This window comes from Bidens hawaiensis, unplaced genomic scaffold (genome assembly GCF_021521415.1).
Source record: "Bidens hawaiensis isolate Kalapana, Puna unplaced genomic scaffold, B.hawaiensis_p1.1 tig00062585_1, whole genome shotgun sequence".
In the NCBI taxonomy this organism is placed as follows: domain Eukaryota; kingdom Viridiplantae; phylum Streptophyta; class Magnoliopsida; order Asterales; family Asteraceae; genus Bidens; species Bidens hawaiensis.
The window spans coordinates 32,669-47,167 of NW_027506517.1; the positions used below are offsets into that span (position 1 = coordinate 32,669).

Genomic DNA, 14,499 nt, shown 5'->3' on the forward strand with positions numbered 1-14,499 from the left:
ATGCAATATTTGACAACTAGGCGTGCCAAATCAGCAACCGACTAATGAAGTTAGTCATCCGTTAGTCGCGGACGATTATAAACAAATACCCCTTTAGTTGGAACCGCCACCCGTCAAGTGCAAAGTTGAGCATGTTATTTGCCAATAAGGTATAGTTGGGAGTATTTAAAACCAATTTTCCTTTAAAATACATAAATTTCATGATGATGCTAATCTTAGTAGATAATTTTGTATTCGTAGCATAAATGTATATAAATAATATCATATAATATAGACTTATAAGGAAAGTTTATTTTCTCTATATGAAACCATTGCAATGTGTTGTTGGACATGAAGGGAAAATAAAATTTAAAAAATTTTGGGTTTACAATTTCAGATAAATAGATTGAGTATCACGTAAGCTCATACCCACCCCATACACGCGAAATGGTTTTCTTTTTTCCAATCCCATACCCGATTACCCGTCCCGGATGTATCGGGTTTCAGGTTTTTCCGTCTGTCTAGGAATTCTTTGCCATCCCTAATCTTTGCCATCCCTAATCCATACGGGTAGACAACAATACTTAAAATATTCATATGCATGTGACGATTTGAACTTGTCAACATAATGCAAAGCGAATATAACCGATATTAAAGTGACAAATGTTCTTCGTTTAATGGCCAATATCTTATAGAGAAGTTATGTTGACTTCGATTATTTGATCTATCTTTGTCCATTGAAGTATATATACCCGGATCACAAATGTTCCATTTGTTTTTATCAAACCTTATCAAGATTTGAGTAAAAGTGCAAAGATTTCAGTAGCATGCAACTTGGCTAAGTAAAAATGAAAGTGACACATATTTTGATGCTTTATTATCCAACTAGTTGACTCTTTAACTAGGGTTTATGATTCCATATTTATTCCATATGAAGTAGATGTGATGATGTAAAATGATAGCAATATTCTACAAATACTTAAGAGATGTAAAAATGTGATAGTAGATGTGATGATGTAAAATGTGATTATAGATGTGTGGCATATAAATGAAGGTTTGCAAAAGTCTTCATATACCACGAATAAAAAAGATTAACAAGTCGTCTAGATATACCCAACTCGATCAAGCCTCGTCCCATTTACACCCTTAGGCTGAGGGGTGTGGGGGGCGCGAGTGGGGGCTCCAGCCAATAATATTGTGACGTGTGGCAGAGAGAGAAACTTGATAAGATGGGTGTTGGTTGTGGTGCTCGCGCCCCTGGCCCTGGTGTGGAGGGGCGCGAGAGGGGGCGCGAGCGGTTTTTTTTTTTTATTTTTTTATAAATGTATTAAAAAAACGTATTATTAAAAAAACTCATAAAAAAAATTTTTATGGTATGGAATATATAAACGTATTATTAATTACTCTTCTTTTATTCACCAATCTAATCATTCTTTTTTTATTTATTTATTTATGGTATGGAATATATAAATTAATTAATTAAAATTATTATCTTTCTGGTGCTTTGGATTCTTGGTGTTCAGATCGTGCCTGCCAGCTTTCCCAAGAATGAAGAAAATGGCTACCATACATATGTACACATTATTAACTCCAACCTGCATCAATGGTGACACAGATCCATCTTCACGCATTCCCAGGCCAACTTTACGCCCATTTTCTCCCGCTAGCCCTCTTGCGCCTGTCTTGGTCTGCGTGCTCGCGCCCCTCTCGCGCCTCGGTGGTGTGGTGCTCGCGCCCCGGGGCGCGAGCGGATGGGCTCACGCGCCCCCTCTCGCGCTCCACACCCCTCAGCCTTAGAGGCAGTGAATAATTTTAAAAGTCATCGAGTATGCATCACGTATTCATGTGTTGCATAAAGAAAAAGAACCTTTTGTCTAATTAGTAACCAAGAGGGATTTGTTGACAAACTTTTCTTTTCAAGTGCTAAATCATATTTGAATTTAACCTAATGGAGGGTGTGACCAAGACTTAAGACTCGATCGTGTATTCACTCGATCTCTTGTGCTTAGCTTCGAATCTTCACAGTTTGAAATTCAAATGCATTTTGTATTTCTTCGAGCATTTCCATGTCTCGCACTTCATAAGCTAGTTGCGAATTCATTGTCTCGCTCATAACTCAAAATGGCTTTATTGTGGGAACTTAAATACATAAACGTTTATTACATTGCATTTGAAGTAAGGCAGAGCCAACCAAATCTATTTTAGTTTTTATAAGCAAAATTAAAATTTGATGTTTTTTTCTTGGGAAAAAGGTTATTAACGTTTTTACTTAGGATTGAGATCCGTAAGATGGTAACGATAAAAGAAAAAAAGAAAAAATATACATACATGAGTGTAAAAATCTATATATCATTAGCAATTTTAGGTCCAATGTGTAAATGGGTTGCATACTTGCATTGTTGCAACTTTCAAGTTGCAAGAGCCGTTAATCTTAGAGGTGAACCAATGGGCCTAGACACTGCCCAATGCCCATACTTAAATGAATCAAGTCCAAAGCCCAGTTAGTAGACATGGTGCTTTAAACAATCCTTTTATTTCAACTAGCAAGTAGCAACTGATTATAACCATGAAATCAATATGATATATGAAATTATGAACTATGTTTAGAAATTATTACAATGCTTCTAAGAGAAATCTGAATGAGTTCTTCATATCCATTTTTATTTCTAAAATTTAGAAAAAACATTTAAATAATCACTTTAACCCATTCTCTATCTCCAAACTCCATCACTAAATTTTAATGAAATGATATAGGAAGCCTCCAAATTTAGAGTGTTGAAACAATACTCCATTTCCAACTACCCTTCTATAAATATGTATTAGAAATCAAATTATATTGAAAATGATAGTAAGACAAAAGAATACTAGTAATGGAGAATGGGTTGGGGGAGATTATTAGAAAATGATGTATAAATTAAAAAAATTATGTTTTATAGTTAAATTTTAAAGATATAGATAGAGAACCCATTGGGAATGCTCTAACTAGGTTTATTTACCAAGTGGAGTTAGATGTATGCACTTTACTTGTGATGTAAAGTTGATGTTTTCTCTAAGCAAGCTCCAAGTCACGAGCTTTTTTTACAATCCCAAAGTCTGATGTAGAGCTAAATATAGGTGTTTTTAGTGGATAGTCAAATCACCTAGTTTCTTGTCTCGTGAAAACCTTTTTAGTTTACGTTTAAATTACAAATTTTGGACCGCTTTCTAAAAATATTTAAACATACGGCGATGTAGCTAGCTTCGTATAGGGTAGTTATATTTTTTTCATTAATTTCTAATTGCATAAAAATTAAAAGAAAAACACTTATCACATTTTTAAAACTTGCATAAATACAAATTGACGGGACAATGATCAACTCTAGCATACTTTCTAAAAATATTTGAGCATGCGGCTATGTCGCTAGCTTCGTATAGGGTAGTTATATTTTTTTCATTAATTTCTAATTGCATAAAAATTAAAAGAAAATCACTTATCACATTTTCAAAACTTACATAAATACAAATTGACGGGACAATGATCAACTCTAGCATAATTCCTAAAAATATTTGAACATGTGGCTATGTCGCTAGCTTCGTATAGGGTAGTTATATTATTTCATTAATTTCTAATTGCATAAAAATTAAACGAAAAACACTTATCACACTTTTAAAACTTGCATAAATACAAATTGACCGGGACAATGATCAACTCTAGCATACTTTCTAAAAATATTTGAACATACGGCTATGTCGCTAGCTTCGTATAGGGTAGTTGTATTTTTTTCATTAATTTCTAATTTAATAAAAATTAAAAGAAAAACACATCACATTTTAAAACTTACAAAAATACAAATTGACCGGAACAATGATCAATTCTAGCATCTACTTTGAGGTCAGCTGCTTCAACTATAAGAGGGATAGAGTACATATGTTGAAATGTTATTTAAACACATGCTCTAATGAATGAATTGATTTTTTATGGCTCCTTAGTCTGTCTTTTACATGTTTATCATACTTCAGCAAGACCAGCCAAGGGTAGTGTGAGCCGGACAAGTAAGGCCCGTAATTTCGAGGGCCGAAAACTATATATATATTAGATATGGATCTTAATAATCTTAAATATATAATGCCCAAAACATTTTTTTTATTCATGATCTATTAAAATTATCTGACCCAAACTAGATTTAAAAACAAACAAATAAAATAAAAATCAAATAACTCGTTAGGGCTTCCGGACATTTTTATTTCGACTATGTCGATGTATTTAAATCCTCAGGACCAACCTTGGATTTATTACGTTGTGTTCCCGAGTTCATTTAAGAGAAGAAAGGCAAGGAAAAGAAATTTTTCTCTTCTTATCTTTTCTTTTGGTATCTCCTTTTTCTCTTCAACTTATTTTCCTTCCTAAACTTTCCAGTTTCGAAAGATACAAATTCTTTTATTTTACTCATCATTTCTCTTCCCACCCCTCATTTTCTTTCTTTAAATGAAACTCGGGAATACCTCTTTTAAATTTTCTTTCATTTTCCTTTCTTAAATGAAACTTAGGAATACAACATATTTTTTTCATCCCTCCTTTTCCTTCCCTTTCCTCAGTAAAATGAAACTCGGGAACACAGTAAGCTAAAAATATAAATATGTAAAAGAAAAAACATTTTAACGAATACAAACTACTATAACTTTAGTCTTAGTAATTGTTGTTGGGTCAGGGTGTTGTTTGGATTTGTTATTGCAAGAAATTAGATGAGATGCTAATCAGTGACGGATTCAGGAAATTTTCTCACATGGGTCGGAAAAGTTTTTAGTCGGTTTTCAATTGACTATCGTTACATAATTTTTTTCTGATTCGGTTCGGTCGATTGTGTCTAGTAATTGTTATATTATCTTTTTGGTTCGGTTGGGCCCCTCCGATTGGCTAGAATCGGTTCGGCTTGAGTAATATAGAAAAAACATAATCAAACAAAAAAGAATACGTTAAACTTCATTAGAAATGCACAAATAAAATGTCATTTCTAAAATTGTTCTTTACAGGATTTCATTTTTTGAAGCTTAACAAAAACATCATATAGTACGCATGTATTTCAATTAAACAAATACAAATATCGTTTAAATTCTCATCACCCATTTGATTACACAAATCAGACTTCACGTACTTTATCGCCGAAAAGTATTTTCAACGTTTGCGGTTGCGACGGGTAACACGAGAGCTAACCTCAATAAATGATAAACCAATACAAATGATTTTTGTGAGCAAACCAACATATATACAAAGTCCAAACATTTTCTTTGAAGATTAAAACTCTTATAATTCGTTAAACGCTCACCTAATAAATTACCTGCGCCATTGTAACCTTTTTTAATAAGTTAAATGTAGATTAGGTTGAGAATTTTGGGCCTAGACTTATAACTTACGAATATATTAGTTGACATTTGAGCTTAAATTTGTTATAATTAAACTCAAAATAAGTTATTTATATACATTTATCTCATTATAAATGTAAACTTACTTTTATTATGACTGGTCTCCAAATTTCATGGGGTCATTCTCGAATTTTCACAGGGTTTTTATGTCGTTTTCGAAATTTCACAGGGGTCGGTGTCAAAATTTTATAGGGATCGATCGAAATTTTAACACATATATACCACTAAAATGGAATTTCTCATAGAGGTCGGCCGACAACCCTACCCATAGAGTAGCTACGCCCCTGATGGTGATATACAAGTATACAACTAATGGATCGATTCTATTTTTATTTATGTCCGGATCGATTTATTCGATTCTATTTGATCTTTGCTACTTGTTGGGCCGGTCCATAACATCACAACTGGTAGGCGGCTACAGGCCTACAGTGCTACTCTTCTAGATCTTGGTCAGTAGCATCATGCATAATATTTATTCTAGTTGTAACAAATTTGGAAACCTCATCTGGCCATGCATATTTTAATATTTATCATTAATGTAAGAATTCCATGAACAAATATTAAACCACATGCACAATTTTCATTCTATAATAACGTGATAGGATTCATATGAGCAACAACTTATAGTTGAGATTGAAGTTAAATAAGACAACTCAGTTCAATGTTTATTTTTGACGAGCTGAAATTTGAGCTCAGCACATGCATGTAAAAAGCTCGAGTTAGCTCGTTCTTGACGAGCATACTTATTTATAATAAAATTACTATTTAATCTCTTAAGTGAAAGTAATATTAAAACTAGGGTTCTCATGTTCTTTATTGTTCTCATCAACCATAATATATGGTCTAGTTTATAATTGAATTGGCATATAACTTTTATGTATTAAAACTTGAGCTTAATTAGACGAATCAAACGAAAGAATTTACCTTGGCTTGAGTTCGGCTTATTTATAAACGAGCCAGCTTCAAGTAACGAGCTTTTGAACAGCCCTATAAGGTAGTTTTCTTTCTCGGTTTTCATCCAGTTTTAGTCAAACCATAACCAAAACCGAAAATCAAGTTAATCATATTAAGAAAAAAAAACCTTTGCGTGGTTCGGTTTGGTTTGATAAGGTTTCATAGTAATCATTCTCTTTACTCTTTAGGCTGTCCACAACAGATAACACTAGTTTAGTTCAACCGTTTAATTTGTTTTGTAGATTTAGGTTACATGACACTTGTCTTATTATTATATACTCCAAACTTGATTGATATTTAAGTTATAATTAATAAGGATAGATATTCTGTCCCACCAATTTCACTCTTTGGATTATGTTTTTAATATCTCGAAAGGTAAATAAATGAATAAAGAAATAAAATAATTCTACACGATGACTTGGAAATGGAGTAATCTACTAAAATATGTGGAAAATTGAGGATGTGTACGGCAGAAATAAAATCACACCAAACATTATATTAATGGAACTCTTGGTTGGATTTAAACATGACATGTCTGCACCTATTTGCATTTAACTGTTAACACCTCATCATTTTTATCCAATTATTATATAACATGTCATGACACGTAATACTTGAAAAAGGGATTTATTTACTCCACGAAAAAAACATATTAGACTATACACTATTACAAACCAAACCAACTTACCAACCTAATTATTTATTAAAAAACTAATTTCTCTATCTTTCATCTATACAACCCAACCTAATCCAATATTTCATTCGCTATCACAACACAACCTAAACCAATATTTTATTAAAAAAATATGCTTCATTTTTATCAAATTTATATCAAAATGTTCAACATTTTTTTTTATAAAAAAACCATGTTGTTACATTTTTTTTAAAAAAAGGTAAAAAGTTATAATTTTAATGAAAAAACCAAAGTTAGATATAAAAGTTTGGTTGCAAACTTGGGTTGCTGGAACAACCTAAGTTGCAACTGGTTGTGAACAAAAAAGAATTTCTAATTATTTAATTAAAATATTTTTTTGTCATTTTGTGTCACCTTGCAACCGATTATGATAAATGGTCACCATAGTGGATAGTCTTATACATATAACTAAATTAAACTATTGTATTAAATAAAAAATATAAAATACTAAGAGCATGTTTGGGATTGAGTTTGAAAAATACTTATTGGCTTATTGGTGTTTTCAAAAAGCCAAAAAGTTTAAATGTGTTTAGTAATCACAAAAAAACTCTTGTTTTAGTTTTTTGAAAGGGTTAAAAACAGTTTTTCAAAAGCCTCAAATCCTGACTTTTCAAAATGACTTTTTGAAAAAGCACATAAATCAATAAGCATTTTTCAAACTCAATCCCAAACATACCCTAAAAGAGTTAAAAGACAATGGAAGAAGGTGGGAAGTACATGGGTGTTGTTGGATTTGATTGACTCAAACAAACAAATGAACAATATTATAACAGCCCCCACGTGACCAACTTGCCGGCCTGCCACCAATTTTTGTTTCGCACCCTTTATTAGATCGACGATTAAAAATAACACGCGAAAAAAAAAACAGAAAAGAAACAATAACAATGATTAAATACGTGAAGTGAGGTTTATTATGTAAGGTTATATAGATATGAGTTCAGGAAAGATAATATCAGTCTCATACTCTAAACTCATGACTCGTCCATTGCTTTAGTAAACTTTCACATTGTGTAATGTGTCGGTGTGTGTGTATAATGTGTGTTGGTATGTATATGTTCAATTGTTATCGTGTTTATGTGTTAGCGTGTTTGTTTGTTTCTTGTCGTGCTCTTGTACATATTGTTTTGTAGATATGTCTTTATGATTATTAATAAACATGCTAGCGCGAATCATTGGTTTCTGAAACACATGTGAAAAGTATAACGAATGTAATTTATTAATTTAATGTAATCTAATGTATTTACAATATGTTAAAACACCACTACCCTACAATATGCTGAAGTATAATATAATGCACCTATAATAGGATTTTTGTAGTCACTATCGAAGAAAAAGCAAGTCTTTGTTGATCAAAGCATTTTTTGCAATTGGTCGTATGAACTTAGTTTCTCAGAAGTTTCCTTTCTCATCATTTCCATAGTCTTTCCTTCACCTTTTTCCTAATAGATTAGATAAATATCTCATTAAAGTGAGGAGAAAACTAGTTGGAAACTCTTATACAATTTACCCATTGAATATATGTAATAATAATAATAATCAAATATATCAAGGATTTTTTTTCTTTTTTAACTACCAACAAAGAAATATCAAAGAAATATTGTTAATAACTTCTAACGAAATATATCAAGGAATACATAGAACTTCAAACGACGAAATATATCAAGGTATACATAGATACATGTACATGGGTATGTGAAAATAAACTTAAACATCTAGAGAATCTTAAAGATCCTTATTACTTTTAGAATCTATAAAATCACATGTGAAAACTGATTTTTTTTAATTTTAAAATATTTTAATATTAAATATGTACAAGTTAGCTATAGTCTATACTTTATACATATCACATATCTACATACGTCAATAACTGTTAACCAAAATAATATAATTTATACGTAGTGTAAATTTACCTGCTTGTATATAAAATTTTGATCTCCATATGCCCCCCTTTGTGGAAATTAATATACATATTACGTCCAGCCCTCGGCGTCTTTGTCCAAGCTTTGCGACTGGATGCAAGGTTAATATATCTAAATTGTTAAATGTTTGTTAACTTTAGCAAGTGTATCAAAGTGAAGCAACACAGACAAACTAACACACTGTGCCGAAGCTTTTTGTAAATTTATTTCTGAATGAATAAAGTGCATAACATCTACTGCTATTTATACACGAAAAAACAACTGGAAAAGAGATAAAGCAGGAAAAGTAACAACCACTACTTGACCCACTAAACAAAAGACTAAATCAAACCTAGAAAACTGAAACTAACATCTTTATTTGTAACAAAAACAAAAACAAAAACGAGCAGCAGACTATTTCTCCAACGGTTGAATGGCATGGCATTGATGTTGCTTAGTCAACAAACTCCCTCTCAACATCAAGCTTCTTCAAATTCAGTTCTGAGATAAACTTTTGCAGCTTTGGTCTGGACAATCCTTTCGTAAACATGTCTGCACTTTGCTCATCAGTGTTGACATAAACCAAGCTGATTTCTCCAAGTAAAACCTTCTCTCGCACATAGTGATAGTGAATCTCTATATGCTTTGAGCGAGCATGAAAAGTCGGATTACCAGCATGTTGTATTGCCGACTTGTTGTCACAGTATAAAACAACCGGACCTTTAATTGTTTGTTTAAAATCAGTCAGCACTTGTTTTAACCAAGTGCATTCTTGTGCTGCCATTGCTGCCGCTCGATACTCGGCCTCTGTTGTTGACAAGGAGACCGTCGGCTGTAATTTGCTGCACCAAGAAACTGGTCCACTTCCCAACAAAAACACATACCCGGTGGTTGACCGACGGGTGCTCAGGTCACCACCGTAATCTGCATCACAAAACCCAGAAAGCTTAAGACTCGTCTCCCTCTTAAACAATATTCCCATGCCGATAGTGCCTTTAACATAATGAAGAACCCTTCGAAGAGCATGCAAATGAGGACGTCTTGGTTGTTGCATAAATCTGCTTAGGACACCTACTGAGTAAGCTAGATCTGGGCTGGTTAGAGTAAGATAAATTAAGCTACCCACCATTTTTCGATACATTGTGGCGTCTTCCAACTCCTTCCCTTCATTCTTGTGCAGCTTTGAATTGGGGTCCGTAGGAGTATAAGTTGGCTTTGAGTCAATTAGACCAAACCGCTTCAACAAATCCACAGTATACTTCTTTTGATGCAACAATGCCCCATCAGTTTCATAGCTTAGCTCCAATACCCAGAAACCTTTTTAGTTTTCCCAAGTCTTTCATTCGAAATCTAGTACACAAATTTGCTTTCAACTGGAGTATTTCAGTTTTGTCATTCCCTGTGATGATTAAATCATCAACATACACCAATACCACTGCCACCTGAGAACCACAACTCTTAACAAACAAGCTAGCATCGGAGTTAGTACTCACATAACCACTATGCATTAAAAATTCAGCCATCTTTCCGAACCATGATCTAGGTGATTGTTTTAGACCGTATATGGCTTTCTTGAGTTTGCACACAAACTCAGGATGCTTTTGACTTTCAAAACCCATCTGTTGCACCATATAAATGACATGATCTAAAGTACCATATAAAAATGCATTATTCACGTCCATTTGGTATAATAACCAACCATTATGGACTGCTATTGACAGAAGAACACGTACTGTAGTGAGCTTAGCCACAGGACTAAAGGTCTCTTCATAATCAAAACCATGTTGTTGAGTGAAACCACGAGCAACGAGCCGGGCTTTACATCTTTCCACCGATCCATCAGTTTTGTGCTTTAGCTTGTACACCCACTTGCATGTAATTGATCTGGCTTCAGTTGGTTTAGGCACCAATTCCCAGGTCTCGTTTCTAACCAAGGCCTCAATTTCTTCTTTCATGGCTGTTTTCCATACCTCTTTTGATACCGCCTCACCAAACGATTCTGGTTCTTTAATTTCTTCAACCACAGTTGCAACATAGTCATATCTAGGATTAGGTTTTCTAATCCTTGTTGACCTTCGTGGTGATGTTAAGACTAATATCATATCTTGTCATTATTAATTATTTAGTTTTAAATTTTTTACTAAGTAACATTTATCATAAAATATAAAAATATCCCTACCAACCAATAGATCAAAGAGGTCACGAGTGAAAACTATTTGTATGTGAATGAAATAAATGTTACACCAACCAAACCATTACTAAATATTTTCCAAAATAATTTCATGATAAAAAAAATAAGTTACTTATTTTATTTAGTTAAGACAAATTCTGAAGTAATTAATAGTCTTGTCTACGACTTAATTAACAAATTCAAGAAAACATGTCTTTTAACCATACCTTTTAATTAATTATTAAAAATACGTTAAAAAATGCAATAACCTTTCAAAGGAATAATTGTTAAACACGCTTTCAAAATCCAGACCCCTTCGTATAAATTTAAATTTTATATTCCAACAAAAATTATTTAATAATTTAAAAATACGTCATTTCCAATGTCAGTTTTTTAATAAAGACTAAAGTTCAATTTTCACAGACAAAATTTTAAGAGACATGAGAGGCTTAACGAAAAAAAACTGAGATCTTTGTAATCTGTAGTTCGATGTAAACAATATCTAAGTTTTACCATCAATAGGTATTCACACATTTAACTTTTTATAAAAATAGGTTAGGCCAGCTGATGGTACGGTGCACTTTTGACGTTAAGTCACCTTGTATTGGTAACAAAAATAATAATACTCTTATAAACAAATTATTGGTGACGTATAATTGAGAGTGGTAGGTATGATATTGACCCTTTCAAGTCTGCAACTCGGTTTCTTTTTCCCAATATATAAACCCCACCCTCTCATTTCCATTTCTCAGCTTGGCCCTAAATTTCACCAAGCTTTAAAAAAACAAACCACCTCAAAAGATGCAGTCGTTAGCTCCATCTTCAACAATTAATCTCAAGTCAATAATGCGAACGCCGTCACCGTTACCGTTACCTAACCCCCGTCACCAACTCACCTTCACCGTTACTTCAGCCGCCAGCCGTTTCGACTCGGCTAAAACCAATCCAGCCGTATCACCACCAACAATTAATATTAATAATAATAATAATAATATTAATATTAATAACCGCACCGATTGGCAAAGCTCATGTGCAATACTCGCAAGTAAAGTCGTTTCACAGCAACAGAACACCGAGAAAACCGGCGGTGCGGATAACATAACCGTCGTTAACGGCCACAAAACACTAGATCTGGTACCGGTTGACAAAATACCAAAACCGTTAACGATAACCGACCTTTCACCAGCACCGATGCACGGCTCCACGCTGCGCGTGGCCTACCAAGGCGTTCCCGGCGCGTACAGCGAAGCCGCCGCCGGTAAAGCTTATCCGGAGTGTGAAGCCATTCCGTGTGACCAGTTCGAAGTCGCATTTCAAGCAGTTGAGCTTTGGATTGCAGATCGTGCGGTTTTACCTGTTGAAAACTCGTTAGGTGGAAGTATTCACCGGAATTACGACTTACTTCTCCGGCACCGACTTCACATCGTCGGAGAAGTTCAGCTTCCGGTGCACCACTGCCTGTTAGCCTTACCAGGCGTACGGAAAGAGTATCTCAACCGTGTGATTAGTCATCCACAAGCACTATCTCAGTGCGAGTTAACGTTAACGAAACTCGGATTAAACGTGACTCGCGAAGCCGTTGACGATACCGCCGGAGCGGCGGAATTCGTAGCCGCGAATAACCTCCGTGACACGGCGGCGATTGCATCTGCACGCGCCGCGGAGCTTTATAACCTCAATATCCTGGCAGACGGTATCCAGGATGATTCGAGTAATATTACACGGTTTGTGATGCTGGCACGTGAACCGATTATACCGCGGACGGACCGTCCGTTTAAGACGAGTATTGTGTTTGCTCATGATAAAGGGACGTCTGTACTGTTTAAAGTGTTGTCCGCTTTTGCGTTTAGGAATATTAGTTTGACGAAGATTGAGAGTAGGCCCCACCGGAACCGTCCGATTAGGCTTGTGGATGATGCGAATGTTGGAACGGCTAAGCATTTTGAGTACATGTTTTATGTGGATTTTGAAGCTTCGATGGCGGACGTTAGGGCTCAGAATGCTTTGGCGGAGGTTCAGGAGTTCACGTCTTTCTTGAGGGTGTTAGGTAGTTACCCTATGGACATGACCCCGTGGTCACCTTCAAGAGAAGAAGACTGATTGATTGATTAATGGTGTTGTTAATTATGACGTCATTACATTTATGTATATTTATATGTTTCTAAAGTTTACACCCAACTTTATAATACGTGATTTGTTGTTTATTATTTACTTGTGAATACAAAGTTACCTACCAAACAGCCTAACGGGTTGGCATTGAGTCCAACTAAAATCGAGGTGATTGCGATTGTGTTGTGGTGGGTGTTTGTTGAAGAAAAAGAGTGTGCCGAGTGAGGGAGGTTTGGGGTGAGGTTTTTTCGACGACAATGGCCTGTGGTGGTGGATTTGAATGATGGTGGTAGCGGTGGTGGTGACCTTGAACTAGACGAGATGATGATGGTGTTGCACATGAAATATGTAGTAGAGAGAGAATCAAGAGAAAGAGTAGACAAAGAGATAAAGAAATATTGATGGAATAAAGAGAAACTGCACTTTTAATATCATTTAGTTTTTTTAGTATAAGTAAAATGACTAAGCTACCCTCATGAGCCTTGCATATGACTAAATTTAAAGAGAAAATTTAACGGGGTTAAAATCAAAAGACACAATGTGATAGATTTTTTAAAGGAAAATTGGATTTTAATAATCCCAACTTAATGCAGTTGGCCAATAATAATCCCAACTTTGAAAATAGCTGTCACTGGTCCCAACTTTCACACTATTTGTTTTCATTGAACCTTCGTTAAAAAAAACTTAACGTCGTTAAGTTTTTTTCAAATTTCAAACTGATATTTTAAGGCTTTTGATCGGAATGAGGATACGAGTCGATTGATGTAAAACTTACCTCCAAACAGTGGTCCAAACAACTAAATGATGCTTCAATTCTAGTGTTTAAACTATTAATTAACAAAAATCAAGCTGTTTGAAGCGCCGTTTCAAGTTAAGTTTTACATCAATCGACTCGTATCCTCATTCCGATCAAAAGCCCTAAAATATCAGTTTGAAATTTGAAAAAACTTAACGCCGTTAAGTTTTTTTTAACAAAGGTTCAATGAAAACAAATAGTGTGAAAGTTGGGACCAGTGACAGCTATTTTCAAAGTTGAGATTATTATTGGCCAACTGCATTAAGTTGGGATTATTAAAATCCGATTTTCCTTTTTTAAAGCATAAAGGATGTTTTTGTTATTAAGTTTGCTAAAAGACAATCATTTAAAAACGTGCAAACATAAGGGATCGGTTTTGCCATTTTGTCTATTTTTTTAATATTTGTTGAATTAATTGTGAGTAGAGCAGAGAGTAAAATTAAATGATAAATGTGTAAAAAATATTATTTAATTGAATAGTAGAGATAAATGTAGTGTT

The 14,499-nt window shown here is 34.1% G+C and overlaps 1 protein-coding gene across 1 annotated transcript; it reads left to right on the forward strand.

The window, feature by feature from the left end:
* The first annotated feature begins 11,826 nt into the window (after nt 1-11,826).
* LOC143618059 (arogenate dehydratase 1-like) lies at nt 11,827-13,275 on the forward strand. The gene has a single exon (XM_077090397.1). The coding sequence runs from the start codon at nt 11,897-11,899 to the stop codon at nt 13,193-13,195; it is 1,299 nt and encodes a 432-aa protein (XP_076946512.1). The 5' UTR covers nt 11,827-11,896; the 3' UTR covers nt 13,196-13,275.
* Nucleotides 13,276-14,499: the final 1,224 nt, after the last annotated feature.